The sequence below is a fragment of the Alternaria alternata genome (genome assembly GCF_001642055.1).
Source record: "Alternaria alternata strain SRC1lrK2f unplaced genomic scaffold CC77scaffold_20, whole genome shotgun sequence".
Lineage (NCBI taxonomy): Eukaryota > Fungi > Ascomycota > Dothideomycetes > Pleosporales > Pleosporaceae > Alternaria > Alternaria alternata.
The window spans coordinates 117,287-144,554 of NW_017306209.1; the positions used below are offsets into that span (position 1 = coordinate 117,287).

At 50.6% G+C, this 27,268-nt stretch overlaps 10 protein-coding genes across 10 annotated transcripts; 6 read left to right on the forward strand and 4 right to left on the reverse strand.

Annotated features, from left to right (window-relative positions):
• Nucleotides 1–7: 7 nt before the first annotated feature.
• CC77DRAFT_1023551 (Ctr copper transporter) lies at nucleotides 8–1,089 on the reverse strand. Its single transcript, XM_018525684.1, has 3 exons — nucleotides 929–1,089; nucleotides 109–867; nucleotides 8–57 (listed from the first exon to the last, which is right to left on the reverse strand). Exons 1-2 carry the CDS (start codon nucleotides 1,007–1,009, stop codon nucleotides 337–339), a joined length of 612 nt encoding a protein of 203 aa, XP_018382209.1. The 5' UTR covers nucleotides 1,010–1,089; the 3' UTR covers nucleotides 8–57; nucleotides 109–336.
• Nucleotides 1,090–2,114: 1,025 nt separating this feature from the next.
• CC77DRAFT_1043029 (class I glutamine amidotransferase-like protein) lies at nucleotides 2,115–3,098 on the reverse strand (the record flags this gene model as incomplete). The annotated part of the gene is made up of 2 exons (XM_018527298.1): nucleotides 2,115–2,975; nucleotides 3,029–3,098. 2 exons carry the CDS (start codon nucleotides 3,096–3,098, stop codon nucleotides 2,284–2,286), a joined length of 762 nt encoding a protein of 253 aa, XP_018382210.1. The 3' UTR covers nucleotides 2,115–2,283.
• A 1,353-nt stretch (nucleotides 3,099–4,451) lies between these two features.
• On the reverse strand, nucleotides 4,452–6,068 carry CC77DRAFT_902224 (hypothetical protein; the record flags this gene model as incomplete). Its single annotated transcript, XM_018533593.1, has 2 exons — nucleotides 4,452–5,224; nucleotides 5,279–6,068. Coding segments are annotated over 2 exons (1,563 nt in total), but the record flags the coding sequence as incomplete, so codon positions are not given.
• A 930-nt stretch (nucleotides 6,069–6,998) lies between these two features.
• CC77DRAFT_1033815 (Dit2 protein) lies at nucleotides 6,999–8,579 on the forward strand (the record flags this gene model as incomplete). The annotated part of the gene is made up of 2 exons (XM_018526828.1): nucleotides 6,999–7,240; nucleotides 7,304–8,579. The coding sequence occupies 2 exons, from the start codon at nucleotides 6,999–7,001 to the stop codon at nucleotides 8,577–8,579; spliced, it is 1,518 nt and encodes a 505-aa protein (XP_018382212.1).
• A 2,023-nt stretch (nucleotides 8,580–10,602) lies between these two features.
• CC77DRAFT_1052936 (MFS general substrate transporter) lies at nucleotides 10,603–12,308 on the forward strand (the record flags this gene model as incomplete). The annotated part of the gene is made up of 2 exons (XM_018527721.1): nucleotides 10,603–11,068; nucleotides 11,133–12,308. The coding sequence occupies exons 1-2, from the start codon at nucleotides 10,748–10,750 to the stop codon at nucleotides 12,306–12,308; spliced, it is 1,497 nt and encodes a 498-aa protein (XP_018382213.1). The 5' UTR covers nucleotides 10,603–10,747.
• A 304-nt stretch (nucleotides 12,309–12,612) lies between these two features.
• Nucleotides 12,613–13,914, forward strand: CC77DRAFT_342893 (thioredoxin-like protein). Its single transcript, XM_018531336.1, has 2 exons — nucleotides 12,613–12,958; nucleotides 13,017–13,914. The coding sequence occupies exons 1-2, from the start codon at nucleotides 12,916–12,918 to the stop codon at nucleotides 13,631–13,633; spliced, it is 660 nt and encodes a 219-aa protein (XP_018382214.1). The 5' UTR covers nucleotides 12,613–12,915; the 3' UTR covers nucleotides 13,634–13,914.
• Nucleotides 13,915–14,655: 741 nt separating this feature from the next.
• Nucleotides 14,656–16,333, forward strand: CC77DRAFT_1033818 (hypothetical protein; the record flags this gene model as incomplete). Its single annotated transcript, XM_018526829.1, has 5 exons — nucleotides 14,656–14,753; nucleotides 14,787–15,174; nucleotides 15,230–15,455; nucleotides 15,514–16,115; nucleotides 16,169–16,333. The coding sequence occupies 5 exons, from the start codon at nucleotides 14,656–14,658 to the stop codon at nucleotides 16,331–16,333; spliced, it is 1,479 nt and encodes a 492-aa protein (XP_018382215.1).
• A 201-nt stretch (nucleotides 16,334–16,534) lies between these two features.
• CC77DRAFT_355226 (hypothetical protein) lies at nucleotides 16,535–20,215 on the forward strand. Its single transcript, XM_018531344.1, has 4 exons — nucleotides 16,535–16,884; nucleotides 16,939–18,333; nucleotides 18,379–19,858; nucleotides 19,910–20,215. Exons 1-4 carry the CDS (start codon nucleotides 16,828–16,830, stop codon nucleotides 20,170–20,172), a joined length of 3,195 nt encoding a protein of 1,064 aa, XP_018382216.1. The 5' UTR covers nucleotides 16,535–16,827; the 3' UTR covers nucleotides 20,173–20,215.
• Nucleotides 20,216–20,396: 181 nt separating this feature from the next.
• Nucleotides 20,397–22,902, reverse strand: CC77DRAFT_1064677 (catalase-domain-containing protein; the record flags this gene model as incomplete). The annotated part of the gene is made up of 6 exons (XM_018528753.1): nucleotides 20,397–21,389; nucleotides 21,450–21,550; nucleotides 21,600–22,094; nucleotides 22,159–22,263; nucleotides 22,334–22,583; nucleotides 22,642–22,902. 6 exons carry the CDS (start codon nucleotides 22,900–22,902, stop codon nucleotides 20,397–20,399), a joined length of 2,205 nt encoding a protein of 734 aa, XP_018382217.1.
• A 2,550-nt stretch (nucleotides 22,903–25,452) lies between these two features.
• On the forward strand, nucleotides 25,453–27,078 carry CC77DRAFT_1023564 (hypothetical protein). The gene is made up of 5 exons (XM_018525685.1): nucleotides 25,453–25,502; nucleotides 25,603–25,640; nucleotides 25,824–26,226; nucleotides 26,275–26,400; nucleotides 26,447–27,078. The coding sequence occupies exons 3-5, from the start codon at nucleotides 25,906–25,908 to the stop codon at nucleotides 26,927–26,929; spliced, it is 930 nt and encodes a 309-aa protein (XP_018382218.1). The 5' UTR covers nucleotides 25,453–25,502; nucleotides 25,603–25,640; nucleotides 25,824–25,905; the 3' UTR covers nucleotides 26,930–27,078.
• Nucleotides 27,079–27,268: the final 190 nt, after the last annotated feature.

A 27,268-nucleotide genomic window follows, 5' to 3' on the forward strand; every position in this document is an offset into this window, starting at 1 on the left:
TGTAGGGTAAATAAGCCAGCTAATTGCGAGGAGAGTATGCGCAGAGAGCGTGACAAGGTGAGTGAAGTCGTCATATTACACACATACCAGTGCATTAATACTGTGCAGTTGGTTTCGAACAAACCGTGTCTACTTGATTTTTGAAGACATGCGATCACTAGGGGAAGGGGGGCGTTAGGACGCCCAAGTGATACCAGATGAGAAATTCAATTGTTCCAACACAATGTTCGCGTAGCGAGTGTTTCTTCCATCCAGTGAAGTCTTGATTCCTTCGCACATCTTCAAATTATGTGGTACAACAACCGTGCGATACTGAATCGACCATATCATGTCTTTTTATCCGCAACAGACCGTAGCGTTCTCCTGCATACGGTCATCGCCGCCACTGCTGAGGTTGAAGCTTTCCCACCCAAAGATGAAGTAGCCCAGATATGCACCAATGAAAATGCAAATGATGAAGTATCCGTTATAGTACATAGCCAACAACATAACGAAGTAGGCCACGGCAAATGCGCACATGTGCAGTGCCGCTCTGATCGCCTGCTGCATAACGCTCGGTCGGAATTTGCTTGTTGTGATGGGTGTAGGTGCTCTAGCAGCGGATGTAGTTGTAGCGGCGGGAGTCTTAGTCGTGCCGTCATTGCTTGATGAAGAAGAGGCAGAGGAACCGATTGTCGAGGGAGCGAACTTCTTGGAATACTGTGAGACGATGTAGCGATCGTACTCTTTGGCTGCGCGGCGCAGAAACTCGAGAAGGATGACGAGGAGGACGACACCGATACAGGAACCGGCAAACATGGCTTTGGAGCGAACGTGCCAGGACTCTGCGATGAAGCATGTGTCGATTACGTTCCAGTTCCATAACATCTGTGAGATACGTATGTTAGCTGGGGCTCTCGATAGCGCACGTACACGGAACAGGACTCACACTGATCTTGCATCCACCCATCATGTCCATCGCATCATCCATACCGCCCATACCGCCTGATGAGGTTGCCATAGGCATCATGTCACTGGCAGTCGGTGTCATAGTCATGCTCGGCATAGCCATGCCTGTGCTTGTCGGAGCCATCGACATACCCATATCCATTGACATGATTGCTTGCGCCTGCATGGAAGGAGGTGAGAAGAGGGTCCAAAGTTATATCGTAGGGATTGCAAAAGATTGGGAACCTACTGGGAGATTGAAACAGCGCAAGGAATGAATATACTTCAATAATGCGCCTCAAGTAAGGTTGAGCAAGTTATGAGCAAGTTTCCAAGCGCGATAGATGTTGAAAGGAAGCAGCAATCAACACAACGCGGTTTACGTTCAAGAGCTGGGGAAACTGAAGAGGGTTCACGGCAGAATGGGAATCACACAAGATAAGAATGTATCGGATATCAATGAAAGCACAGCGGTTATGCCTTTTTTTCGGGTGATGCAACCTTCTGCGCACTTCACAGGGCCAGAAAGCTTCTACGGCCATCATCACGAAGTGGCGTGGTGCTCACAGACCGTTCACCGAATACGGCCTTGCGCAAGTATCTCCCATAACCATCTCAGCCTACCATGTCGTAAGATAACGCAGTAAGAGACCCGCTTATCAGTGTGGTGGTGGTCGTTGAGACTTGACAAGCAGGGACGACCTGCAGAAAGCTATACCGGAATAGGTCTAGAGGTCGAATGAAGTGAGAAGGTTTCTGAGCACATTTCACGCCTTCCGAATCCTGCGTGAAGATAACAGTCGACACAGTCTGACAGGTCTTGAGATGCAGCGAGATGTTGGATCCATACAGGCGGTGGATGTTTGTTGGTGAAGCGAGGAGAACGGGCCGCTTGCGTGCATCTGTTGGGACTGCAGCTTACAGGCAGAATACTTCCAAGTCAACGTGGGATATATGGACTTATATTGCAAGCGCAGCAGAACATCGTGCGGCTGCATCCCGGTGATATGGGTGCCAGCCTGGCAAGGGTAAGAGAAGGACGGACTACTGCAGGGGTTGGGCCATATGAGCATGCGATTGTGCGTGTTGGATGCAACGACAAATTGGCTAAGCGACAAAACTCCGGTATGCTTGCGACGATATCAGTGGGTTGTAGCTCTCAACACTGAGAGATCTTTGTCTTAAAGAGCAGTCCTGCGTGGGCCAACGTGGCTTACATACATCACGTCACATAACGTCAAGGCAGATTGGCTGGGTAAAGACTCTTTGGCGGTGTTGGTACGACAGAAGACCAACTAAAAGCGTATCTCACTGTTGTCAGTAATGTTTCCGGTCATGATTTGTTGAACCACCAGACTAGTATGCCTGCTCAACCACAGTCTCGTTCCTGGCGAATGGATCAATGCTTGGATCTGTAATCCTCACATGCTCGATAAATCGCGCAATGTTTGTTGCGTTTTCCGCACTATACGTCTTCTCAACCCAATGCAGCATCATATCGATGCCAGCTGTGACTCCGGATGAGCTCCAGATAGGCGGTGAGCTTGAATAGTCCTCCACCCATCGAGCAGACGGAACCCATGTTGTATTCGGATTGGCTGCTACTGTCGTTGACCAGGAAGATTTGTTCGCAGTAGCTCTCTTGCCATTCAGTATACCAGCACGAGCCGCCAGAGCTGACCCTGTACATATCGTGAGGACTTGTCGGACTTTCGGTGTAGTTTCCCTGATGTACGCCATAGTAGCGTTCAAACTTGTCGGGTTGCGCCATCCCGGACCGCCAGGAATGATGAGAACGTCTAGGTCCAGTGCTGTCTCGAACACGTGTGTAGGCGTGAGAGATGGATACACGGAGGAGTTCAGTGGATTCATCGCAGCCATTACTGGGCGCGTGGTGACTGGTTCCAGGGTCTCGGCGATGTACACAATGTTTGTTGGGTACGATCCGCCGATGAATTGAAGGATCTCTGATGGACCGTATACATCAAGCATGTCGAACATGCGGAAGAGAACGATGCCATAGGTGCGCGGTACGGGCGTATTCGACACTGATGAAGTCAGCCTTTTTCTTAGCTTTCCAACCTAATTAGTGATCTTTTACAAACTGCTGAGACGAGGGGGGTAGAGAGAAGAGACACAATAGGCCAGATGAACTGTAAAAAGCCACCCATGGTGTATGTGAGAATTGTGAAACTTGTTGAGCAAAGTGCTAGACAATAGTCTTACCATGCAATTTGAAGCTATTTGAATCACATTGGTCACATACACAATTGTATGTTGAAGCTTCCACGATTGAGTCACGTAGACATATCAGGTGTTCGTCTCGTGCACTCTATCACAAACAATATGGAACTCTTGGCCAGTCCCAAAGCCTGCGATCACACGAAGCTTTTGATGAAATATGGGGAAAGGTGTCCAGCCACATTTCTATATCGGTGAATTCCCAATCTGCGATGAGAATACTCATAGGGTCGGCGAAGGTGTGGTGGGGAAGCTTCACAAAAGCGTGTTGGCAAAGAGCCGGATCGCGTTAGCATTGTCATACAATCTTGCTCAGGGGTCTAATATGTTCATCTCTTTCGCAGGTATGCGCGGTTGGTGTTGCGCTAGGTTGCGCAAGTTCCTGCATAGACAATGTCAGATGTACCATAGTAGTAGATAGGCGAAGAAAGACACCAGTGCAGACGGTCCGTGTGGGGTGTGGGGAGATGCCCGAGCCACGAACGCGATCGCGTCTTAATTGCCCGCTCATCCATGCACAGCAATCATGTCATCACCATGTGCTCAGCACTGAATACACTAAAAGCCACAAATTGTATACAATTATCGTGAATCGAAACCTGACTCGCTATGTCATGAATAGATGACCTAAGAGGCGCCCTTGCGCCCAAACGCCAAACGCATTGGAATCGAGGTATCAATATAGGTGACGATCTCACCATACTTCATAAATTACAACATGCTAATGAAAGCGCAGAAACAGACAATGCGAAAGCGCAACTTGCAGCGGAACCACTATGCGCACCCTAAGATTGCGACCGAATCGAACGAAGCATGGAGATGACTGGAATGAGCTTGCGCAACCTGTTCTTCTCCTTCGACTGAACAAAATGCGTATCCTGTCGCCTAAGAGGACTCGGGTCGATGGGTGAGACGGTGACGGTAGCACCCTTGCCTGCGGCGGGATCGCACGCGATAACGGATGTCTTCCTACGCACAATGGGGGAACCGACAGGAGAGCGCATCTTATCAGCGATCGGTGAGAACATGGCCTGCTTGCGACCAACGGGCGAGCAGATGACGATAGGTCTCTGTCCGTCTGCGGTGGGCGACGTGACCACAATTGGGCTGTTCTTGCCAACGACAGGCGAACAGATGATAATGGGTCGCTTCTTCTCGGTGATGGGTGTGACGAGCACGATCGTGCTCTTCTTGTTCTGATTGAAGACACTGATCTTCTCTGTGGGGGTAGATCCCGGGATGATAAGCTCGGGAAGCGTAACAGCATCCTTCGTTGCGGCCGATTTGCGCTTCAAGCTGAAGTACGATCCATCTGGACCGTCAACCCAAGAGCCATCAAAGTCTGGACTTTCCAGTGCTTTTCTGGCCACTTGAGCCTTAGCCAGATACATGAACTCGTCGCCCTCTACCTTAATCATGCAGTTGTGCCAGGGTGTCGGAAGCTGGTACTCGTAGACCGGATTTGGCTCGAGACGCGTCTCCAGAGAGTCGATTGCGCGAACCATGTTTGCTGGTAAAAGCCGGATCGCGAATTTGGGGCCTGCATTGTTGTGTGCGTGGATGGACAAACGAACGTAGTTGGGAAGCAGAAGCTCAGTCAGGTTTGAGTAGGCTTGGTTGCGAGACATCATTTCTTCAGCGACAAGAGCAGCAGTCTTCTTCTTTTGTTTGCCGCTCAGCGACTTGACTGAAGGGATGTCTGCAAGGTCCTCCAACATGAAGCGAGTCTGGCCGCGGTAGAGACCAAGAGCATCGGGCTCCTGCTTTTCGATCAACTGACGGATATACGCACGGTCAGGCCCTCCAATCCCCAACATCAGCTTGCGACAAAGCTCGGCATCACCAGTGAGCTTGGTCTTCACAGGGTGCGGCATCTGATGAGAGTTCAGGAGCAGCTTTTGGAGACCTTGGAAGCCCTCAGAGTCAGCAGAGAAGATATTCTTCAGGCCCTTGAACTTGATGCTCGGGACAGGGCCGACATCTTCCGGATAACGCTCCTTGTATATCGCAGCCATGCAAGCATCGTATGTGTCGATCATCTCATCGTCAACACCGACTGTCATCTATGCTTAGTACTGTTCCTAGAAGAGAGCGTCTAGGGAAGACTTACTGCAATCGGAGAACACGTGGCCATCGTTGATAACCCACATGGTCGCACCAGGCTCATAAACCGTATTGACCTCCTTGACGAATTCATGGAGTGCGTCCATGGCGATATGCTCAGCTAGATCTGGCATGATACCCCCAACTTTGTTCGGATTGGGCGATTTGCAAGGGAAGGCAGGTAAGGCAAGCTGGATGGGAAGGTTCTTGTCGACGTAGCCGTAGACGCGGTTCAAGAAAGCTTCTTTTCCACAGACATGCCATTGGTCGTCCCTGGACACGTTTTTGAGTCTACGTTCGAAGATGTCTGCTATCGTTGCACATGTTTCTCGGTGTTTTGCTGCCCATGGCGTCGTCGATGCTGAGATGTTCGCAAATGGCTGGAACTCGGTCTCTAGAAGAATGAAGCGCTCTGCCCATACCCCGAAGCCGTCGGCTTTGACAGACTTCGGCCTCGATGTCAGCATACCTAAGAAGAGACCATTCTCGTGTTCGATCTCGGATACTTGGGTACAGAGTTCTTCTTGTTGATATGAGGGAGGGTAATTCGAACGAATGTTAAGAAGAGCAGGGATATCGGCTGTAATCTGGAGAGTCTTGATGGACTTGCCAGAGGGAAGATTGAGCTGGGCCCATTGCCTCTCTGTGGAGCAAACGATATCCTTTAATTGTGTCCAGATTTCTGGCAAGGACTTGGAGTTACTGCCTTCGACCGCCAGGAGCTCACCAGAGGCATTCCTCCAGTACAGGCCCTGAATGCAGTGGTAGGTGTTGATGGACTTGTTTAGTGGTGCCATGGTAAATGATTGACGATAAGAGGCAGATTTTCGCTAAAGTAAAATGCTAAGAGTCGGAACAAAGGAGATGGAATGAAGAGGCGTGCGTTGAGCAATTGTAGGGGCTGTTTACTGGCCTGCAGAACCGCAAACAAGCCGGCTTCTAATATATGAAAGAGACTCAACACACATGTCTCAAACATCACAAAGGTGATGCTCCACTCGGTCAAAGCGCGCTCGCCCCAGCCAGCTGCGGATGGCATCAACGACAAGCCACAACTCGTGCACTCCGCACACCGACTGGTACGCTAATTACGGCACCGTTCAATCTCGCTACGCATCGGGTCAGCCCATTGAACTGGCCGTCGCGCTCAACATGCCTGGCGGCAGTGTGGATCCGCTTGATGCTTTGCTGTTGCAGTGGGACAAATGGCATGCTGTTGCCAGCCGGGATGCATAACTAGGGAACTTGGCATCCGCAGCTGCCTGGGGCTAGCTGAAGTAACTCTGCGAGTAGACGGCGAGTTATCTTGCACAGACGTCCGTCATACGGCAGGATTCAGCGAGCCATCATGCAACAACAAGTCTAGACAGGTGGTCGTGGCAGAGCTATCATGACCCCACGACAGGCGTATGCACTGCTTGGCAGCATAACCTAGGTGGAAGGATCTCCGCCCCTGCCAGCGCCACAACGAACGGTTGTTTCCACCCAGGTGTTACAACAGGATCCGAACGTTACCATCCAAAACTCCTTATTTTCTAAAAGTAGGTGCATGGAGCTGGCGTGCAGGGTATGCGCGCCAGCCTATCTCGCTTCAGCTTTCGCTTAGAGACACCGCCCCCAACTTACCGGGTTGGGGCTGAGATCCTTCTCGCATGGCGGCTAGTTCCATATATGCTTTGGCTAAACAGTCGTCGTCAGTACTATCAGATTTGTAGCAACTGAGCATCATGGTTTCGTCTCTTTCGCTGGTGTTTATCGCCGCTTTCGCTATCGTCTTCGGTGTGTTCTCATTCTTTGTCTACCTTTTCACACCACCTCGTAATTTTCCCAAGAACATACCAACGATACCATTCTATTATGGTCTTCTACCGCTTTTCAAGGATGTTGACCAAGCTGAGCTATACCGACAATATCTCAAGGAACCTCTGGCCAGATATGGTGCGGTCAAGTTATTCTTTGGTGGACAATGGTCAGTTCGCCAATGTACCTAACACATTTGCGGCACACACTGACTTCGCATGTCGAATTGTAGGAACATACTAGTAACCAAACCCGCGTACATTGCGGAGATGTTCAAGCATGAGGAAACCTATGCCAAGTCTGGAAATCAAGTCAAGATTCCGCATAGTGTGCTCGCCGAGTACACGGGCGAGAACATCATCAGCGCCCATGGCGAGAAATGGAGACTCTACCAACGAGTCATCAAACCCGCTCTGCAAGCTGACCAGGACTCGGAACAAATCTGGAAGAACTCCAGGATGCTCAGGAACATGTTTCTGGGCGAATCAAAGACTGCTGGCGGCAACGGCATCCCAATATACTCACTTCTTCACCGATATGCGCTCGCCAATCTCTCAGAAGTGTTGTATAGCTCAAGCTTTGAGACGTTGCAGCATGTGGACGCACCACTACATATGATTCAGATGAAGATCAAGCCGATCATCTTCCAGCCTATCTTCATGAACTTTCCATTCCTCGACTATTTACCATTGGAAGTTCGGAAGCTCGGTCGTGTGCTCAGCAAGCAGTTCCGCGGCACTCTCCGCACTGCCATATCCAAAGGACATTCCCAACACGTCTGTAATGAGAACGACAGCAGGAACGTTGCTTGTAGGCTGCTTGGCTCGCATCGCGAAGGTATACTCAGCGATAAGGATCTCGACGACAACCTCGTCAGCACCTTCTTAGCCGGCCATGAGAACCCTCAGCTCGCGCTCATGTCCCTTATGTACCTGCTTGGCACGCATACATCAGTCCAAGAAGCGGTTCGCAAAGAGATCTCAACCCTCTTCCCTGCCGATGCACACGTAGACTACGAGCCGTCCTATACCGATCTCCACGACCTGCCACTTCTCACCTCAGTCCTCTACGAATCTTTACGCATGTTTCCTCCGATCTCACAGCTTATCAATCGCCGTACAACAACACCTGTCGTACTTGGCAACAAGATACCTGTACCCTCCGGTGTCTACATGGGTTACAACGCATACTCCACGAATCGCGATACTGAGTTCTGGGGCGATGATGCCGATGACTTCAAGCCGCAGCGCTGGGGTACCACGAACGAGGAGATCAGCCACCTATACCGTCGCGCCAACTCCAAAGGCTCTTTCATCAGCTTCCATGGTGGAAGAAGAGCCTGTTTGGGGCAGAAATTTGCGATGCAGCAGCTAAGAATTACTCTGGCAGAATTGGTGAGGGAGTGCAGATGGAGGGTAGATGAGACTTGGGACGGTAGGATGACACCTGCTGGGCCGTTGTATCCCCGAGGCTTGAAATTGAAGTTTGAGAAGTTGTCAGAGAAGTGAGAATATTGGGTACAATAGGTTTGCATATGTGTGCATAGCGATCGGAGTTTCTGGATATGTGTCATGTGTTGGATGAAATGTATATTGATTCTGGCTCTTAATGTCCCAACTATCTGATTCCACTATTCAAACATTGAAAACCCGCCCATGGGGTCTGAATTGACTGTCGTGCATCCGCATCGATAAGTGCTTTACATGCTCAACCTGTACATTTCATCTTCAAAATTTGAGGATTTCGAGCGCCCGCACTGTATACTGACTTTACAGGTTATGCTTGCTCAATTGGATTGACCATGCCCTCTGCAGATCACCGTTTACCAAGCGCGTTTGACGTGGGGTCCAAAACGATGTGACTGTGCGAAGGATTGCAACCCTGTAGCGGGTAGCAAAGAGCAGGGGATGCACCAGGCGGCTATGGGACGCCTGGCGAAAGCTCATGCTACGATTGTCCCGCACATCCCAGTACTACCGCAAATACCACAGAAGATAAGGCTTACTCCAAGCTATAAAGTGGATCAGATCCAACGTGTCATAAATCCTTCGACTAACTTTTCGCTTGGACGTATTGTGATGTGGAGATTTGCAATAAACATAGTATACCCAAGCGGGAAGGGTGGGGACAGATAGTAAGAAAGTGCAATCTCGGCGCAACGATACGCCAGATGCGATTTTACCATGCCGCAATCAGGCGTGCTGAAAACGTGACTTGCTTACGGTGGATTCCTCCGATGTCGTGTTGAGAGAGGTTATGATTTTTGCAGAAACGGATATGCAACCAGGATTCTACCCACTCGGCGAAGTTTGTGCTTCGTAATCACATGTGCGAAAGAGCACGATGTACCTTCTCACTGCGATAGCGAACGACTACAGCACTCGGGTCGGTCAGTTGTTGAGTCTGTCAAGTGCACCCCGTGAAACGGGCTTCGGCGATGCCGTTAGCTGCAGATTTTCAACCGCAAGATCGAAAACAGATGTAGCACAAAAGGAAACCCAGTAGTTGAGTGCCCAAGGCAGAGCTGAATGAATCGTGATTGGTAGGGATGGAGCGTCAAACTCTCCTCAAATGGCCCCTAGGTGTTGGTGAGGGGTCGCATGTCTACTGCAGACTCAACGCCTATCAGGACTGAGATCTGTTTCGAACTGATCGTATGAATCTTCGATCTGATGCTGCAGTACTTCAAATCCTAGATAGACAGTATTTGATGCATATGCATTTGTCACAGCTTCATAAGAAAAATGCAATCATGTTGTGCTCTTCCGTCCAGCTTTGGATGACTCATCATAACCTCTCTGGTAGCTGCATCCATCTCAGCAACGCCTTGCAACACTTCCAAGGCGCGATGATGCGGGGAAGATTGTAGTCAACCCTCAGCGAATCGTCGACAAGGCGGAGTATTCAGGACAAACTTATCCAGCTTAGTGTGGCGCTAAGCAATTCAGCCTCACGCGTCCCCCAGCTCATCGGGTTCGCAGTGCTAGACGACAGGCGCTAGTGAAATAGACCTATTTTGCTGATGGTGTTGTATCAAACACCATACCCAGACAGTGCACGGTCCATGGGTAATGCTAGTATGCTGCTCCGGATTGCTATGCACAGACGGCTGCATATCTAGGTTTTGAATGTTTGTCCTCGGAGCCAGTTGTAACGGGCCGCCACATCTGTACAAACCACGTAATGCAGTAAGAAGTGTTGAGTTTCAAGCAAGACGTAGTTTTTGGACGAGAGCTGGCCGATGTATTCGTCCATCCGTCCCGCATATCCAACACCAACAATGCTTTTCCCAGCCAATTCTGCAGCTGGTAATCCCTGTGACTAGAATAGCGGGTCGCTTGGCGATACACAAAGTGGCGCGGGATGCGCCAAAGCGTTCCTCTCGCAGGAGCTGACCGCAGCCGAGACGAAAATACGCCTTTGTACCAGGATGTCCTCCTATTGGTTGCGAGGGAGGGTAGGGCTGTGCTACAGCCTGTAAAGCAGAACACAACCGTGCCCAGAACAAGGTCTTGAGTTGTGCAGTCTTACGCAGCGCATAGTCGGCACGTAGGACGCTCCGAACACACGGCGATGCTAGTGTCTCTTTCATACATATCAGTCTTATCGTGTCCTTTGATCTCAGAAAGGCTCACTGTGTATCATCTGTCGCATCACATCGATACTGCTTTCTGCCATGCGTTCTCCAATCGACTTCGAGAAGGCCCATCATTACGATCGATGTCGTGAAAGCTTCGACAGCGATGACTACCCTTCACCACACGCCATCGATGAATCTGAGCAGTCATTAACGAACGATTCTGCTCCTCCCCCACCTCCTCCACCATATTCGGCCTTCTCAGTCAATCGCAGAAGGTTTATCCTGGGTGTAGTTACAGCGGCAGGCTTCTTTGGACCACTGTGCGGAGCGGTCTACCTCCCATCTCTGAAGCTGTTTCAAAAGATCTTCGAAACATCAGAAACCGCGGTCAATGGTACAGTTTCAATGTACATGGTGGTGTTCGCTGTTGCTGCAAGTCATTCCTCCCGGTATACTAGAGCGCAAAACTAACAATCCACAGCCTCTCTTCGGTGCGGCAGCCTCTGACGTTGGCGGAAGGAAAACGGTGTACATGGTCGGACTCGGCAGTTTTCTCATTGCCAACACATTACTGGCTTTGCTGCCAGCACACATCGCTCTCCTATACTTTCTCCGTGTCTTCCAGGCATTCGGATCATGTATTGTCTTCTCGGTCGGAGCCGGTACAGTAGCCGATATCACAGAGCCCGCCAGACGTGCATCCGCCTTAGCATGGTTTCTCATGGGACCTCAACTTGGCCCCATCCTTGGTCCACTTATAGGCGGTCAGTTCGCAACCGAGACCAGATGGCGATGGGTCTTTGGCTTCCTCTCGCTCGCCAGTCTTCCAGTATACCTTGCCATCGTATTCTGCATGCCTGAAACCTTGCGGTCACTGGTGGGTAACGGCACAGCCCTTGCGCACCAGCCTTGGTTTTCGATACCAAAGTTCCGGACAAAACCGTGTACGGACATGAAAGTTCCGAAAGCTCCCCGACCATCGTTTCGAAAATTTATGCACCTTCTCAAGTATCCTCCTCACTTGATTGTCTCTTTCAATGGTGCCTTCCAGTTTGCCGGTCTATATGGCATGTACATATCCTTCCCCACCATTTGGCAGGAAGGGTACAACTGGACAACTGCCGAGGTTGGGTATGGCTTCCTTTGTCCTGGTATTGCGATGTTCATTGCTTCGATCCTCGTAGGTCGACTCTCTGACTATATGCGCAAGAAGGCCATCGCGAACAGTCCTGATGGCAAGGTTGCACCTGAGCGGAGAATCGCCATCCAGATACCCGGATTTCTTATCGCAGCGGCTGGAAAAATCATGTTCGGTTGGTTCGCACATAATCACGTGCACCCAGCAGCTGGTCTGTTCAGTTCAGCTCTCGCAGCAGTTGGTGTTTCCGTCGTCTTCGTCACTAGCACTTCATTCCAGACTGAGTGTGATCCTGCTCAGACTGCCAGTCTAGTGGCATTAGGAGGATTTCTTCGCAATGTCGCTGCAGCGATCTGCGCAGCCATCATGGGTAGCATCCTGGACGGAATGGGCTGGGGATGGGCGTTCACCGGCTTAGGAATCTTGGACCTCCTCTGCATACCAGGAGTTCTTCTGATCTTGGTCCGTGGCGCAAAGTTCCGCGAGGCGTTGAAAAGAGAGCAGCAGCTAAATAAGTAAGTAGCTGGCTGACAACATGCTTTCGGTTTGGATTAAACTCCTCGCACGTGTCTGACGACTATGAGCGACAACTTGTCTTTTGGCATAGCGTGGCGTTGGTAGACATTTGGCTTTTTATATTAGCATGACACTTATGGAACAACGCATAATTCAACTCAACGTCGAGACATATCATATAAACTGTTCTGCAGGTGTTGTTGTTTTTTTTGATGCTATTGTAAGCACGAAACAGCTGGTTTGTGAACGCGGAAGCTTCGGGGGCGAGGATGAGCATCACCAAAGCTACCCCACGTCCCCCTAACGACGACCTCGGCACCTTGTAGCGGGTCAGCATACTGGGGTCGCATGCGCCTGCAAGGCGAATTGATAATCGAGCGGGTACGCGATAGAAGAAATGGAGATATCTTTCTGGAACAGCTGCGGAATTTACTACAAGGGCGAGTTTGGCCGGTCGCCGCGACTCCAACCTCTTCCGCCTAATTTGTCAGCAATACTCGCCATCCGTTTCGGTATAAAGAGCATGTAACCTGGCGACTATGACATCACTTCATCAGCGAAATCAATCTCGCACACCTACATCGTGGCGTTCAGAGCAAGTCTACGCAAAATGACCAACTTCAAGGTCGACATTGTAAGCGACACGGTGTGCCGTAAGTCCCCATGAAAAAGCATCCAGTAAATGGGTATTCGGCACTAACCAATTTATAGCATGGTGCTATGTAGGCAAGAAGCGCTTGGAAAAGGGTATCGCGGCCTACAAGGAGAAGCACCCTGATTCCACAGACACTTTCGATACCAACTGGTTCCCTTTTTACTTGAACCCCGATGCGCCAAAGAGCGCCGACAAGCAACAACTGTACGAGTCGAAATTTGGCAAAGAGCGCACAGCAATGATGCAAGAGCGCCTCTCACAGATTGGCAAAGAGGAGGGAATCAACTTCAAATACGGCGGCAAGACTGGAAACACACGCGATTCGCACCGGCTTATACAACTTGGAAAAACTAAGGGCCCGCAAATGCAGACCCGAGTGATTGAGGAGCTCTTCGCTGCATACTTCGAGAATGAGAAGGATATTACTACCCAAGAGATCCTAACCGAGGCAGGTGTCAAAGCTGGGCTGAATGAGAAAGAGATCAAGGATTGGTTGGAGGCAGGCAAGGGAGGCCCTGAGGTTGATAAGGAAGTGCAGCAGGCGCGTCGACAACAGATCACTGGCGTTCCCAATTTTACCATAAACGGCATGTATGAAGTCGGTGGAGCACAGGATCCGGCTGCCTTTGTACAGTTGTTCGAGCGATTGAAGAGACAGGAAGGTAACCTGTAAGCAGCTCGGTGTCCGATACCCCTCTTAGCAGATCCAATACATTCACATTCCTAATACCACCACGCCATCTCGACACACCATAGTAAATCGGCGACTTTTGTTTAGCTTCAAGCTTCTGAACACCTTCTATCCATTTTCGAGAACACGATACACAAAGTGGCGTATCCCTAGGCATGGTGGTATCTGACATCCATCGGATGGCGTCAGAAAGCTTGACTCCCGCCTATCGCGGAGCGAGCCTCCCGTAGCACCAAAATCAGCTAATTATTTGCGATCTGAAGTTCGTGGTGTACTGACACATCTGGTCACTTGACATGGTGTTACGAACTCCAAGCACCGGTGAACGCTTCCACCTTCACAAGGGCAACAATCTGAATCTCAACCACTAAGACCTGTCTCTGGCTGCAGTCAACTGATTTCAAATATTTATTTATTGAACAAGACTACGTTACCTACTAGGCAGATCTGAATAGTCTACTTGCTCGGTGTTTTGGCAGCTACACCTGGCATAGGCGGGTTTACGGAAAGAATCCTACTTCGCATCAGCTGTTCCTTGGTTGTTATGAACGCTTGCCTTTGCCACACGGAACGTACTTGTGAACGCTTGAAGCGCAAGGGGTCTACTCCTTCTAGGCGAGAACTGGTACGTGACTGTAAGTGTAAAGTATCAAGGGTTGCGGACAGACGCAGTATCGATAGCAAGGGGCTGTTAGAACCACAGGAAGTAACAGTTGCCAGAATATTGAAGGGCTAAGATATATTGAATTGTAAGCGACCAAGCGTTGGAGGTGTCGTTGGCGCCCGGAGCGTCCTAATGATTTCGGTGAAGACATCTAGGGTGAGACATCCATGATTACGGGCTTGCTACTGCGTTCGCAATTCTTGAGGATGCCGCGTCCCTATAAAGGGGCTTCCTTCTGCACAGATCTCTTACCTACAACTACGACCAGCCCCATCGGATCATCCATACCTAACACTTTATCATCCAATTTCTTCCAAATACCTAAGATTAACACCACAGGATGGAGCTCCTCACACTTGTCCTAAGCAGTGCTCTGTTCACTGCAGTTATACTCTTCCAATTGTCATTCTTGAGTCGCGCACCAAATCCCTTGGCTTGGTGCCGCCCATCCAGTCTCTACAGGGTTGGCAGTCTTCGCACTCTAGCTACGGCATGGTTGAGACGCATCGACTATGGAGCCGTGGTTGGACCGTTATATCAACCCAGTCCAAACGACAAGAAAGAAAGCACAGTCCAAAACATCATAGCATTGGCGGAACACCATGAGATAGCAGAGCTATTAAGTGATATGATTCAGAAAGACGGGGCAAATTCTTGGCCACCGAACACCAACCACACACATACGACCTGGCCTACGCCTCTACAACCGTACAAAGAGATATATCTGGAACTCGCACCCCTCCTTCCCCAAGCGACCCCTTCTCTAGATGACGAAGTCAACATCTTACGTATAGAGACTTTCCGACAGCGATTTCGCGATTTACTCCATGACCGCGTTGATCTCGTCGAAGTTGCAAAGGTAAGGAGAGTAGCAACGATTATACAGATGGCTAACTTGCTAACGAAGCTGTTAGCTTTTCCAAGCAACTGATGCGGGATGTTGGGTTGACTTTACCCGCGAGACGTACAATGCCTTTTACTGCTGTGTTGCCGTCAGCCGACATGCGTATAGATGGGCCACCATACCCATCGTCAAAGCCGCCCAACGAGAGAGAGAAATTGACTTGCCTATCGAACTGGTTGAACCTTGGATCGCAATGCAGAGACACTTCGGTTGTGCGTCTGACGCAGGGAATAATAGTACGTTGCCTAGTTGCTATAAGTTCCTTGCTACAGCAAAGCTGACTGAACCATCTAGCAAGCAACGTTTTGCTCAATTTCGATCGCAGGGGCACCTACATACACAGGATCAACACAGGAATGGAGCTGCAAGTGACATCCAGCGAAGAGACTTTCTTCCGCATCTTCTACGACCTCGAAGTCTTCGGTGTGCCCGTCTACTACGACATGGCACGATCGATCATCACCTTCACACGTGGTGACAACGCAGCTTGCGCCATCCATGTTGCAAATATTGCATCACAGACGCGACTTGTACTCGGCACCTACATGGACAATCTGCATGATAAGATGATTGCACATTCTGTCTGGCTGTCAAAGGTGCAGGGCTTCCAGGCGTGGGGCATTGGCCATTACGATAAGGGAACAGACAAGTGGGAGACGTTCGATGGGCTCAGCGGTAACCAGGTACTGCTATTCCAGGCGCTAGATGCGTTTTTGGGAATTGAACAATATCTTGCGCCAAGAGACATGGAAAGGAACTTGCCAAAGAGGCAAAGAGAAGTATGCTATGCTTTCAGAAAACACTCATTTCGTCGATCACTCGGCCAGGCAGATATGCATGACAAGAATATCGTGGAAATAGTGCGGAGTTTTGAGGAGATCCTGAGACGGCTGAGAGTAAGTACTTCACATCGAAACCTGAACTCGGACAATACTGATGCAAGGTGCAGTTGTTCCGCGCAGCGCATCGTACGAGATCGAAAGCCTATCTATCTCAGCCTGCGCCTGAACGGATGCCTATGACAGCTGGAAAGTCGTTACTAGATCCAAGTCTTGATGCCAGTCTGGCGTTTCTCGACGGCTTCATGGTTCGACGGCTGGCGCAGACGGTATAGACAGAGAAGGCTTCAAACATAGGGTTCTTGGAATGTGGGATTTGTGGGATTTGAATAGATGGTAGATGGGGTCATGGATATGCTAGTCGTCTGGAATCGGAGACATGTAAGAAGCGATGTCGAGGTTCATGGTACCGCTCGTGATGACCAATTCGTATAAAGAAGCCGCTAGTCTTCACCTCGGCAAGTGCAACCCAACCACAACCCTCGCGATGCGCGTTCTCCGTCACACTCCTATGACACTGCGGAAGTGATGATGGCAAGCACGAACGCCATGGTCATGATGCTCCGGACGCGCGGGTAGTACAGTATGTAAGCACCGAAGCCATGTGGCATGCGGGTGGCTGTGGCGGTTAGCGCATGTGCCATTGCATCTGGGCATCTGCAGGGTTCACGTCCAACAATGCAAGGCGCGCCTCCGCAGCGCAACGCTCAAAGTCCTGTATCGCCATGTCCTAGGTCCTGATCAGAATCCACGGGCTACCACGTGCACCATGGCCAACGAAACGCCCCCACAAACCCCGGCTGAGCGCCGCTTCCTGCGGCCCAGTGTAAGTCGCGTCTCCGGGCAGTAATGCAGGCGATGAGCTCACCATGAGATACAGCTACGCAGCGCGACCATGGTCCAACCCAAGACGGGCGAACGCGTCAAGAAAGCCTTTACTCTGCGGCGATCCCAACACCGACCCTCCGAATCCTCCGAGTTTCTGCTTGCGCCGGGCCAATACGATGAACAGCGGCACCGGGACATGGGAAGAGTCGAACTGGCCAGAGTCATAGTCCGGAACAAGTGTCGACAAGCCTACGCGTATGCGACAAGTGATATTGGAATCGGCATATTCAAATGCTCGCTGGCTTATGTTCTCGGGTCCTTGGCCACCTTCGTCCCAGCCATTGCAGGACTGCTGGGCAAGAACGATGGAAAGCACATAGTCGCCACCATTACTGTTTATTTCCATCCAGCCCGCTCAGCCGGTAGCATGATCGAGGCAGTCATCTTGGCCTTTGCCGCTTTCATGTATGCCGCCTTCGTCTCCTTTTCCAGCATGGCTGTGTCTGCATACTTTGGAAACCATGACCTGTTAGTACTAGGCCATGTCATCGTGCTCGTTGTCTTCTGTGGAGGAGGCCTGGGACTTGTTGGATGGACAAAACAAAAGCTGGGCAACCCGCTCGTCAACGTGGCTTGCTCCTTGACTTCACTCGCCCTCATCACCATCCTGACCAAGGAGGGTGCTGTCCAGGCAGCCAAGTTCTCCTACGTCAAGGTCTGGCAAGTCTTGAAGATGATAATTCTGGGCTGTTCCGCCTCAGCCCTAGTGTCGCTCCTTGTGCAGCCAAAGTCGGCGCGCAACGAATTCCGTGACACTTTCATAAAGTCGACCGATGCTATGGCCGAGATGCTCAACGGCATTACCCTCAGCTTCCTTTCCGGTGCGGAATCAGATCTCAAAAGCGATTCTTATGTCGAAGCCTCCAAGAAGAGCCAGTCCACATTCAAGACTCTTGTAAAGAACTTGGGAGAAGCCAAGTTTGAACATTACGCTCTAGGTACTGAGGAAGAGTACAAGATCAATGCCAAGCTTGTTAAATGTCTGGAAAAGCTAATGCAGAGCTGTGGAGGACTGCGGAGTGCTGCTGAGACTCAGTTTACATTATTGGCGCAGTCAGAGTCGGAACCAAATGGGGCGTCGCACCAGCCTATACCTGCCAACGGAACCGTTACCTCGTCAATATTTTCCGAGCATACCATGTCACTAAGCCCGCCACAACTATCTCCCAGTCTCAGCCATACCGAGAGGCGCACTAGCATCCTCGCCTCCATCGATGAGCTGCCCGAGAGTTCTGCTGAAGCATCCGCATACCCCTCAGCAGCTGGATCCGACGACGAGTCCACTCCGACCAAGAAGAAGTCTGGCCAAGTCACGAATCTTTTGCAGTCGAACCTTACGCCTGCTGACATGTTCTCTGTGTTTATTGCTCAATTGGGGCCACCAATGGTATGTTCAGAAAGTCCAGTCTGCTACCTGTACTAACCTCAATAGAAATCTTTAGCATACACGTTACGTGAGGTCCTCTCTGAACTACCTTTCGGACCCGGGCCCGAGTACAACATGGCTATCAACGAACACTTTCGTCACAGTCTGGTCGACGCGAAAGCACTGTTTTCAAACGCACGACGAGAAGCTCTTTCGGCTGTCTACAAGAACAAGATACCAACCAGGGCCAGCTCCGCAGAGGTCGCAGCCGACTTTGAAGAGGTTGCCGCAAGTTGTGGGTACTTCAGTTCGTCGTTGTTGGATTTCGCCGAAGATATGGTCACGTTTCTTGATATTCTTGAAGAGTTAAAAGGAAACGTCAATCGCTATCCGCGACAAAGAACCTACCATTGGCTAAAATTCTGGCAACGTGGGCGCAACAAGACTACATCCGGAGATGGCTCGGAAGAGTCCAGTCTTGTTGATGAAACAGAAGCCCAGACACCTGGAGGCTCGCACGAGATTCATAATCCCATCTACCGGAAGTCGACGCGGGGCGATCCATACAAGTCAGAGAATGAGCAGCCGCTGTCATACCGCATATGGACTTCATTGGCCGTCTTTAGGAGAGACGACCTGAAATTCGCTGTCAAGGTTGGTATAGGTGCAGTCCTCTACGCCATGTGGTCATTCATCCAATCGACCCGGGGATTCTACGGTCATTGGCGTGGAGAGTGGGGCCTGTTGTCGTACATGTTGGTTTGTTCGATGACTATCGGTGCCTCCAACACCACTGGTTTCCAACGTTTTGCTGGTACATGTCTTGGGGCTGTACTTGCCATCGCCGCATGGATTGCAGCTGATGACCATGCTTTCGTTCTGGGATTTTTCGGTTGGCTCATCTCTTTGTTCTGCTTTTACATCATTGTGGGCAAGGGCAAAGGGCCTATGGGTCGCTTCATCCTGTTGACTTACAACCTTTCTGCACTCTATGCATACTCGCTGTCTGTCAAAGACGAGGAAGACGATGACGACGAGGGCGGTATCTCGCCTGAGATATGGGAGATTGTGCTTCATCGTGTGGTCGCTGTGATGGCTGGTTGTCTATGGGGCATCATCGTGACGAGGGTCATCTGGCCCATCTCAGCACGTCGCAAGGTCAAGAAGGGCACGTCTTTGCTATGGCTCAAGATGGGCTTGATTTGGAAGCGCGGCCCTCTGAAGACCTTACTTGAGTCCAACGAGAACTCGAGTCGAACGTATTCGTACATGTCCGAACGCGAAGAACTCGAGCTTCGTCGATATCTGTCTCATCTGGATACGCTGCGTGCATCAGCTGCTGCCGAATTTGAGCTCAAAGGCCCTTTCCCGGACAAGAGCTTCAAGATCATTCTAGGCGCGACTAGCCGTATATTGGATAGTTTCCATGCTATGAACGTCGTGATTCTGAAAGACTTGAAGGCATCTGAAGGCGAGAAAGAGGCTTTGAGGTATACCAAAAAAGAATGGATGGATCTGAGTTGGCGCATCAGTCATTTGTTTTCAGGTAAGCAACATCCATCAAGCTGTACAAAGCGCACCTACTAACACGCAATAGTCATGGCTTCTTCAATGAAGCTAGCTTATCCACTCAACGATGTACTGCCCAATGTCGAACACACGCGCGATCGATTGTTAGCAAAGGTCTTTGAGTTCCGACAGAGCGGACTGGGCAAAGTCATCGCCAACGATGAAGACTACGAGTTGTTGTATGCGTATGCGCTGGTGACTGGGCAGCTCGCTCATGATCTCAATATAATTGGGCAAGAGATCGAAAAGCTATACGGCGTGCTGAGTGAGGAGGATCTGAAACTACAGTAGATACACGCAATGCACAGAAGTGATGACTCTACACGGCTTGGCTACATTTCCTACGTTCTTTGCTACCAGGCAAGACTGGTTCGCTCAACAACAGTGTGTTCAAAGCATGTCATTGTGTAAGCTGCTGGTATATACACTAAATATGCGCTCCCTTTGAGTGCCTGATACACGAACAAACCGAAATGTTACGTTGAAAACACGCGTTGGTAAACTACACACTTCCTCTAGTTATCGAGAGGGTATCTGTCCAAGAACTTGAATGTGCGGAGACCCTCAGATAGCTGATCTACGACTGTGGACATGTCGCTGGAACTGTAGACGCCGGGAGTAGATGCTTCGATAGCGGCCGCGCTGAAAGCAGTGTTGTTGCTGGAACCGAGCATAGCGATGGGCTTACCGAAGCGGTATCCATCTTGTAGAATCTGGAGTGGGCGACCGGCAGGGTAGAGAGTCGAACGGGCGTTGCTGGTCGCGTTGCGGGGCGAAGCAGTTGAGTTGGAGTTGGCCAGGCTGTCGGCGGGTGCGAAGAGGCTCTCTGCGCTACCATCGACGATGATAGCATCAAACTGGATGGCGGATGTAGCCGAGTAGGTTTGATCGATATCGCTGCCAAGATGCTCGGCTACAACAGTCATTCCAACCTTGAGGTCAGCAAGAGCTGACTTCATGGCCTGTGCGTTTTCGCCAGAGGAGGATGCAGTAGTAAGGTAGCCGACCTTCAGGCCATCCAGTTTGAGCAATGGCTCACCAGAAGCGCTAACTCCAATAGTCTTGTTGTCATGGTAGTAAGTGTCATCTGCTTCCGGCGCGGTCATACCCAGCGCTTCTGCCACCCTTACGGCGATGTCGTGAGAGATGCGGTTGAGCTGGATAAGCACGTTGTTCTTGACAACATCGCTCTTCAGCTGCGAGGTCTCGAATCTCATGGCGTTGACCACGAATTGTTGCTCGACAGGCAGAAGCGAGTTGAAGAACAGGCGAGGCTGGCTCCAGACATCCGCGAATGTGCTGGACACGGATCGGACAATCTTTCCACTTGTGGAGCGGCTGGGGGCTGTGAAGAAGCCACGTCCGCTAGTTTGGTTTGCCTGTCGCGGAGATCCTTCGTTCAACGTGTTTGGAGAGTAGGCTGCCGTGTTGAGAGGTATGTACATCTGGCCAGCGCCATCCCTTTCGTTGTTATGCACAGGTACGCGAGGCTGGTTGATAGGAATTTGCTAATGTGAGGATCGAAGTTAGTCTTTGTCTCACGTTCATTTCGTAGAATCAAAACGAACCTCGAAGTTAGGGCCACCCATATTGCGGTTCAGCTGCGTATCAAGGTAAGAGAACATTCTTCCTTGAAGCAGAGGGTCTTCCGTCAGATCAATTCCGCGAACTATCAGGGTTAGCATATGCCTACTCTGCATGTTGTACAGTCACAATACCTAAGTGTCCAGGCTGGAACATGATTTGCTCTGTCTCAGCAAAGTAGTTGCGTGGGTTCCGGTTCAAGGTCAACTTTCCGAGCGGAGTGAAGGGCACGATATCCTCAGGTACAATCTTGGTAGGATCTAGAAGATCGAAGCCAAATCGAAGCTGATCCTCTTCTTCCATAATTTGAGCCTCGAACACCCACTCTGGGAAAAATCCTTGCTGGATACTGTCGAACAGATCTTGGCGGTGGAAATCGGCGTTCATGCCTGCGGTCAATTGCGCTTCTTCCCACAGCAAAGAAGCTTTGCCTTGTAGCGACCTGAAGCGAAACTTTACGAGCTTGGATTTGCCTTGGTCGGTCACGAAGCGGAAGGTGTGAACTCCCCACCCATCGGTATGCCTGTAAGACCTGATGGTACCGTGTCCTGACATTGCCCACAGAAGTGTGTGCATGGAACTGGGCTGTTGGGAAAAGAAGTCCCAAGCGGAGTCATGCGCAGTGGCCGCTGTAAAGAAGAAGCCAACACATTAGTTTACGTTCCACATGCATTTCGTGCATTCGCAACATACCTTGTGGGATCTCAGAATCTGGTTTTGGCTTGACGGCATGGATCAGATCGGGAAATTTGATTGCATCTTGGATGAAGAAGACCGGAATATTGTTTCCAACAATATCTATCAACAGGTATGGTTAGAAGGAGAACACAGCCAAGAAGAACTCTGATGATAAGAACTCGTAACGTACCGAAGTTTCCCTCGTCAGTGTACCACCTAACAGCGAATCCATGCACATCTCGCACTGTGTCAGCACTGCCTCTTGATCCGGCAACAGTGGAGAATCGCATGAAGATCGGTGTCTCCTTTCCTGACGAGCCCAAGAAAGATGCGCCAGTGATGTTTGAGTAATCGCCATAAGAAACAAAGGTGCCGTGGGCTCCGGCTCCTCTTGCGTGGACAGCACGCTCCGGAACGCGCTCGTGGTCGAAATGCATGATCTGTAAAGATATGAAGTTAGTTGAAATCTCATCAGTATTGTGTCTTCCAAGAACTCACCTTTCTTCGGAATGCTTGGTCCTCCAGAAGTGTTGGACCACGCTCGCCAGCTGAGAGACTCTCTTGCTCCTCGATTGGACCACCGACCGGGTTTGTCATGTACACATCGCTGTCGTCAACCTCGTAGCGGCCCATGAAATCGTCAGTCGACGCAGCATTGTCATCTCGGCGAACGACAGCGTCACCATCCATGTAAGGGCATCCTGCCTGAGCAATATGCAGCAAGGCAGTAGCAGCCGTCAGGATCTGAACTCGCACCATCTTGAAGTAGACAGAGATTCTGGAAGACGTGAGCTACAGAAGAGAGCGGACAGCTGTGGATTTATACCGCCTCACAACGTCAACAGCAACGGCAACAGAGCGGTACGACCTTGTAGCGTGCACATCTCGACATGGATGCTAGTTTAGACATCATCGCTCCACAGTCCTGAATTATCGAATAGCACGACTTGTATTGGACAAACCGAACGATCATCGCGCGTTTGGGAAATTCCCGGATTAACGGTACCCACTTACGGCGAGTCTATTCGAGGCACTTGTATGGATGCCAAGGATTTGGAGGCTGGGACGTTGACCTGCATATACATGATGCACGCGTAATTCCACAACTGGGCAGAACGCCGCCTTGCAGGCAGGATGTGATGAAGATGGGCGTGATTTCTCGATCTCGTCGACTGCCGTACATCGTTACGCCGGTATCACGCCGAGTTTTCCTCAGATTGATCAGCGTGTTTGTGATCCTGGTGGTTCAACAGCCGAAGACTCAAGCCGCGAGACTAAACTGCCAGCTTTTTAGGTTGGATTGACTCGCTAATAGAATAGCAGTTGCGATCTCTTCGTTGATGATGATAGTCACGTCAGGTCACCGTGCCACTTAGCCAAGAAAAAAAGCGGAGCTAATCCTTGGAATCCGGGTGAGGTTGTCGAGTTGAGCAGTAATTTCTCGGCATCTTCAACAGCTTGTTGCCAAATGCATTCCTGCACTGTGCTGTGCTGAGATCGTTGCGTTCTGATCCACGGATAGGCCAAAATGCGCCGTTGGACACAGAAACATCCGATAATGACGCGGCAGCCGGCTTGGCACTGTTCACTTCTCCAGGGTCCCGCTCCCGAAGTTGATCTTTTCTCGGTGCTTATGAAATGCTCATGGTCCAGCCGCCCCCGGATTGGCGTGATTGGTAAGTCGAAACCGGCCATTTCGCCAAGTCTTCGACTGTTAACAACGCTACCAGGTAAGCCTGAATAGCGCAAAGAATAGTAGCCTGCTATATGCAAAGCGTTCGTTCGCTGCACATTGCATGGCTAAGTTCGGGGCTGGGTACCGGCAGTCAGCGCATAGCTCGAGAGGAGCTTGTCGCGCCCGAATGTTGTAGTATTCCAGCCTGATCCTAAGGACATATGTGGTTACATGGACCATGCTGTTTCGTTTCATGAGGCCACAAAACTACAATAGCTGTTAGGCTGTGATGGATCAAGAATGCGTGAGGGCACAACAGACGCTGATCATACCCATGTATTAGCTTTAGCGGTGAGCATCTAACCAGCTGATGGGGAGTGAGATGGTAGCTGTAGGTAAAACAGATTGGGTCCGCGGAGGAAGGTCGATAAGGGCACCCATAAGTGCATAAAGGAACAAAAGGATGGTCATCTTAGGTGACACCGGACATCCTCGTCGCAGTCTGGATCGTTCCTTGAGGATCACCCCTGACGCAGCGGGAAGGTCGTACCGACAAGATAAGATGCGAAGCGCCCTTGGAAAGCCAAGTGTTTTTCTTTAGACATATCACACTTGGCCACCTCCACGTGTGTTAAGGCAAGTTGCCCACAACAATGTCCTGCCGTTTGGATACAAGCGCGCATATGTACTACTTGTTCAGATGTGGCTGACACAGAGTGATGTAAGTGCGCGTTCCGGTACTGTGGATCCATGCAGCCTTTTGTATCGCAGCTAGAGAAATCGAGTATAATATATTTTTCTGAGATTTGTCAAATGGCTGCGCTCTTTTGAATCGCGTACTTACATGGTATTGCAACAAGCCAACAAATACGCCCGTGAGTGAGCCTGGAGGTATTCAGTACGACTTTTGTTCGCAATGACGAGCGCGAACATAAAGCCAGAAGCACCTTACAGAGCCCCTGACTGACGGCTACACTTCGAGCGTCCATGTATACTGTATAAGAAAGTGGCTTACCAGTGAGTATCCTCTGCGGTTACCTAGAAACGATACATGCTCGAACGCTACTGACTAGTAGTGTTGACAATATCGCAAGATCTATAGGCCTTGTGCAGCAAAGCTCGTCAAACATAGGCTTTGTGGTTTCGAGGCGTGGCAGCACATTGGATGTTGTTAAGGAGGCAAAGGGACTACTAGGCTGTGTCGTGATGATCTTGTTGGAGCTAGAATACTCAGGATTAGGGGCTGTATCACAGACAACAGCATCTCAGAAGCTTTCTCTTGTTACACCTGCTTTGACAGTCGCGGAGGTGAAGGTGCTACATGGCCTAGGCTCGTACACTAGCTTGCGGATATGCCGTCCGGTCGAATGAGTACGATAGAGATGGAAGGCGCATAGGATAACAGAGACGAAGGAGAGTTCGAGTCTTCATCACATGGAACTTTGACATTAGTGGTCATAGTTTGACAATAGAAGACGGATGCCTCGGCAGTGATGGCTGTGTGACTAGCTGTAGATGCCATGTTCGCGATGCGCAGCTTCCGGGCCACGCCTATGACATCACCGGGTCTTGCACGACTTCCCCAGGCTGACCCCCGCTTCCCAAAACTCAAGCAACAGCTGTTTACCGCCCGATACGTAAATCCTGGAAACTTCGCAATCGGTCTTGCTATACCCACGGAAAGGTATATTCCCACATGGCTCTATGTCAACACACAGATCGCGTCGCGACACGCCTGCTCTTCCGGCGCATAACCTAGTAGTGCTAACAACTCACGAGTATAGACCTACACAAACACCAAAGCAACAGTTACCCACACGATGTAAGTCAGTCCTCGAGTCGTTTACCTTCAGTATCACAATGCGCATCACGCTTGTCTCACTCTTATTGTCTTCCACTTCAGCAGTCGAACGATGGTGTTGTAGTGTCTTGCACATTCTCTTGCTATGCAAGGAATCCGCGCGCATGACCCCAAATATTCGCTAATCACTTCTTGAAAATCCAGGAATCGGTCACTCTCAGTCCGCTCGAAGAAGGGCAGCGGTAGCGGCAGTGGGGAAAAGTCCGCGCCCAAGCACCGTTTCACAATGGCTTCCCTAAGAGGTACGCAGCAGCCGGAGCTTTCGAAGAAACTGTTCAAGATCATCAAATCTGAAAACCATGCGATTGGCGCCTACGAGGCTGCGGCACGTGAACGGGTTGGCATTGCTCAGCAGCTCTCGGAATGGGGTGAGGCCACAGAGGACGAGACGATCTCGGAGATTTCAGATAAGCTCGGAGTGCTGCTCGCAGAGATTGCCGAGCAAGAGGATATCTATGCACAAGCGTTGGAGGAATACCGAGGTGTCTTGAAGCAGATTCGCAACACAGAAAGCTCAGTGCAGCCGAGCCGAGACCACAAAACCAAGGTACGGCCTCTCGCTCTAGCCAGCGACTTCGTACTAACCAGACAACAGGTGTCGGATGAGATCGCCAAGTTGAAATACAAAGAACCTCAGAGTACTAAGATTGTCCAGCTCGAACAGGAGCTCGTACGCGCGGAGGCACAGAGCCTGGTTGCCGAAGCGCAACTCAGCAACATTGTACAGCAGCTCCACGAAGACTGTTATCACCCGCTGACCATTTCAGACTCGTCAGAAGTTCAAGGAGGCATACGACCACCACTTCGCAGCCACTATCGAACGTGCTGAGAAGCAAATCATCCTAGCCAAGCACGCTCGTCGTCTCTTGAACCTTGTCGACGACACCCCCATAGTCCCCGGCGATGTACACCCTCCGTTCGCAGAGGTAGAAGCAGCACGCCAGGTACTCACCGACGCGGAAGACGATCTTCGCCATTACCAGTTGGATGTTGAGCCCATCCATTCGAATGCAGGCAACCTCGGAGTGGGTGCAATGCCGGGAGCCCCCGTGCCAGGAGTTGGAGCGGGAGAAACAAGTGGAGCCCCTGTTCCAGAATCTACTACGTACGAGAGTACAGTACGAAATGAGAGTCCCGTAGGCGTGCAGTATGACAAGGCGGGTTCAGCCCCTTACCCCTTGGAGGAAGCGGATAGAGTGGAAAGGCAGCAGCAGGAGGTTCCTAGACAGGAAGTTTCCAACGTGGCTTGAAAGTGGAGTACGGTGGTGCCTGGGCATCTTTCTAGGAATCTTTCTTGCGTCCATGTGTACTAATGATTTGATACGTCTCTTGATTATGTATTCTTTCCGTAGCAAGACATGTTTCTGCAATGCCACGTATGTTCGCGGGTTTTCCGGTAGTGTCTAAGTATATCCAGCATGCATATGGGTAAGCCAAGGATATGGTATAGACGGGTGCCTGGAAGTAAGGATGGAATAGTAGTAGAGACCCAAGGGCGGCCGATGTAGGTCCCACCTCAACCCTAAAGTTGTCCGTGCACACGTTTTGGCGGGGACTCTTAGCGCGGAATGTGCCGTTCCCCAAGAAGA